Genomic DNA, 1695 nt, shown 5'->3' on the forward strand with positions numbered 1-1695 from the left:
AGGAGAGAGACGAGAGAGAGAGCGAGATGGAGAGAGAGGATGAGGAGAATGAGATGAGAGGAGAGAGAGAGGGAGAGAAGAGAGAGAGAGAAAGAGAGAAGACAAGAGACGAGAGAGGAGGAGAGAGAGGAGGGAGAGAGAGGAGAGTACGCACTGCGGAAGCGGTCGACGTCTTCGAGCAAGGCCGGCGCGGCGGGGGCGGGGGAGGGCGGCGCGAGACCGAAACGCAGCAAGACGTGAGAGAGGCGTGGACGGAGGACGCCGGGGCGTGGCGTAATCGTCGCTGCGGCGGGGGCGAGGACGGACGTCGATGTGACCGGACCGTCGGACCGGCGGGGGTGTGTGGACGTGTGTGTGTGCGTGATTGTTGGACCCTGCAGCCGTATATCCGGGGATACCGCTCCGTATCGCCGGGGGGGGGGGCGCCGTGATCGTCGGACCTTCGCGCCGGACGGACGTTGGCGTGGGGCGACCGGCGAACCCTAGAGCCGTGTATCCGGTGACGCCGCGCTCTCCATCCGTGCGGCATCCCGCACGTTGCTTCTTCGTGTTTTTTTACCGGGCAGTGTTTCGTCTTTCGAGGATCGTGCGTTCGCTCGCGGTGCGAGTGAGGGTTTGAAGCGATTCGTCGTGTGTGTAGAATGCTGTGTGTGTAGTCTGCTGCCTTCCTCGGTGTGTGACGTCTCTCTGGCTTTTAGATCGACGATCGGTGACGGACGTCGTGGGTTTTTTAACGGAGATTGTAGATGTTTCGGGTTTGGGACGTGCGACGCCCCCTGTGAGCGTTGCGCGTGAATTGCGACTATGCTCGCAGAGTTTCACTGGTGATCGTGATATTAAGCGATGTGACGTCTATTGGTCAGTCGAGACTGACGAAAGATCTGATTTAGTCAGGACTATCGATCGATCGTTGGAAAGTTTCATCGATGCAGTTACTGGATACCCATCTTCCGTCTGAGCGAAATAACCATGCGCCCTCTCCCATTAATATTGCCGCTAGCTCGGTCAGGCCAGGTCAGTTCATACATGTCTTTCGCACGCGCGTGCGCCTAATTGTTGACATCGCTGCACTTTGTTGCTGAGCTGTGGTTTTTTCGAATGCCCGTGTAACAGCAGTGATTTGCGGCCTACCTGTTCGTCAGTTCGGGTGGATCGGTTAGTTCATTGATCATCAGTTGGTGGGTTCATTGACTATCTTGTTCTTGTGGGTCGACTGTGTATCTGATTGCATTCCAGACTACATCTGCCAATCGTCCGCTAGCGAAAACGATAAGAGGTCATTTCCATTATCAAGATTAACTGACGAATGCTCGACTTATGCCACAAAATTCATGCGAGAGATATATCCCAATAAGTAACAACTGACCAATGTTGGAACAGAGAGATCGTGTGATGAAAAAGGTCAATTTTTGTACATAGCCTTTGCCGTTCGTGCTTGAAATGCCTTTGAAAAGAAACGCCCTGCTCCCGCTGCTACTTCGTATCTATATTTTCCTAGTTTTAATGCTCCAAACACGTAAACTGCTTCTATTTCTAAGAATCGATTGCGCGAGTGTGTGAATACAACCTTTTAAGTTCCCCCTAGATGTGCCCAGTAGGCACACAATGCAATTAATACAAGTCGTGTACAGAGTGTTTGGGGAGGGGGCAAAAATATAAGTGTAAGCATCTATTGATAACCCTGGGGCCTCGTTG

At 52.9% G+C, this 1695-nt stretch overlaps 1 protein-coding gene across 1 annotated transcript in view; it reads left to right on the plus strand.

Annotated features, from left to right (window-relative positions):
• Positions 1-958, plus strand: part of LOC106812376 (E3 ubiquitin-protein ligase RNF169-like) — a 25745-nt gene extending 24787 nt beyond the window's left edge. Inside the window, exon 7 of the mRNA XM_014816235.1 lies at positions 864-958. Within this exon, the coding sequence (XP_014671721.1) occupies positions 864-958 (95 nt within the window). The remainder of the gene's footprint in view (positions 1-863) is intronic.
• Positions 959-1695: the final 737 nt, after the last annotated feature.

Source organism: Priapulus caudatus, unplaced genomic scaffold (assembly GCF_000485595.1).
Source record: "Priapulus caudatus unplaced genomic scaffold, Priapulus_caudatus-5.0.1 Scaffold640, whole genome shotgun sequence".
Classification (NCBI taxonomy): Eukaryota; Metazoa; Priapulida; class Priapulimorpha; order Priapulimorphida; family Priapulidae; genus Priapulus; species Priapulus caudatus.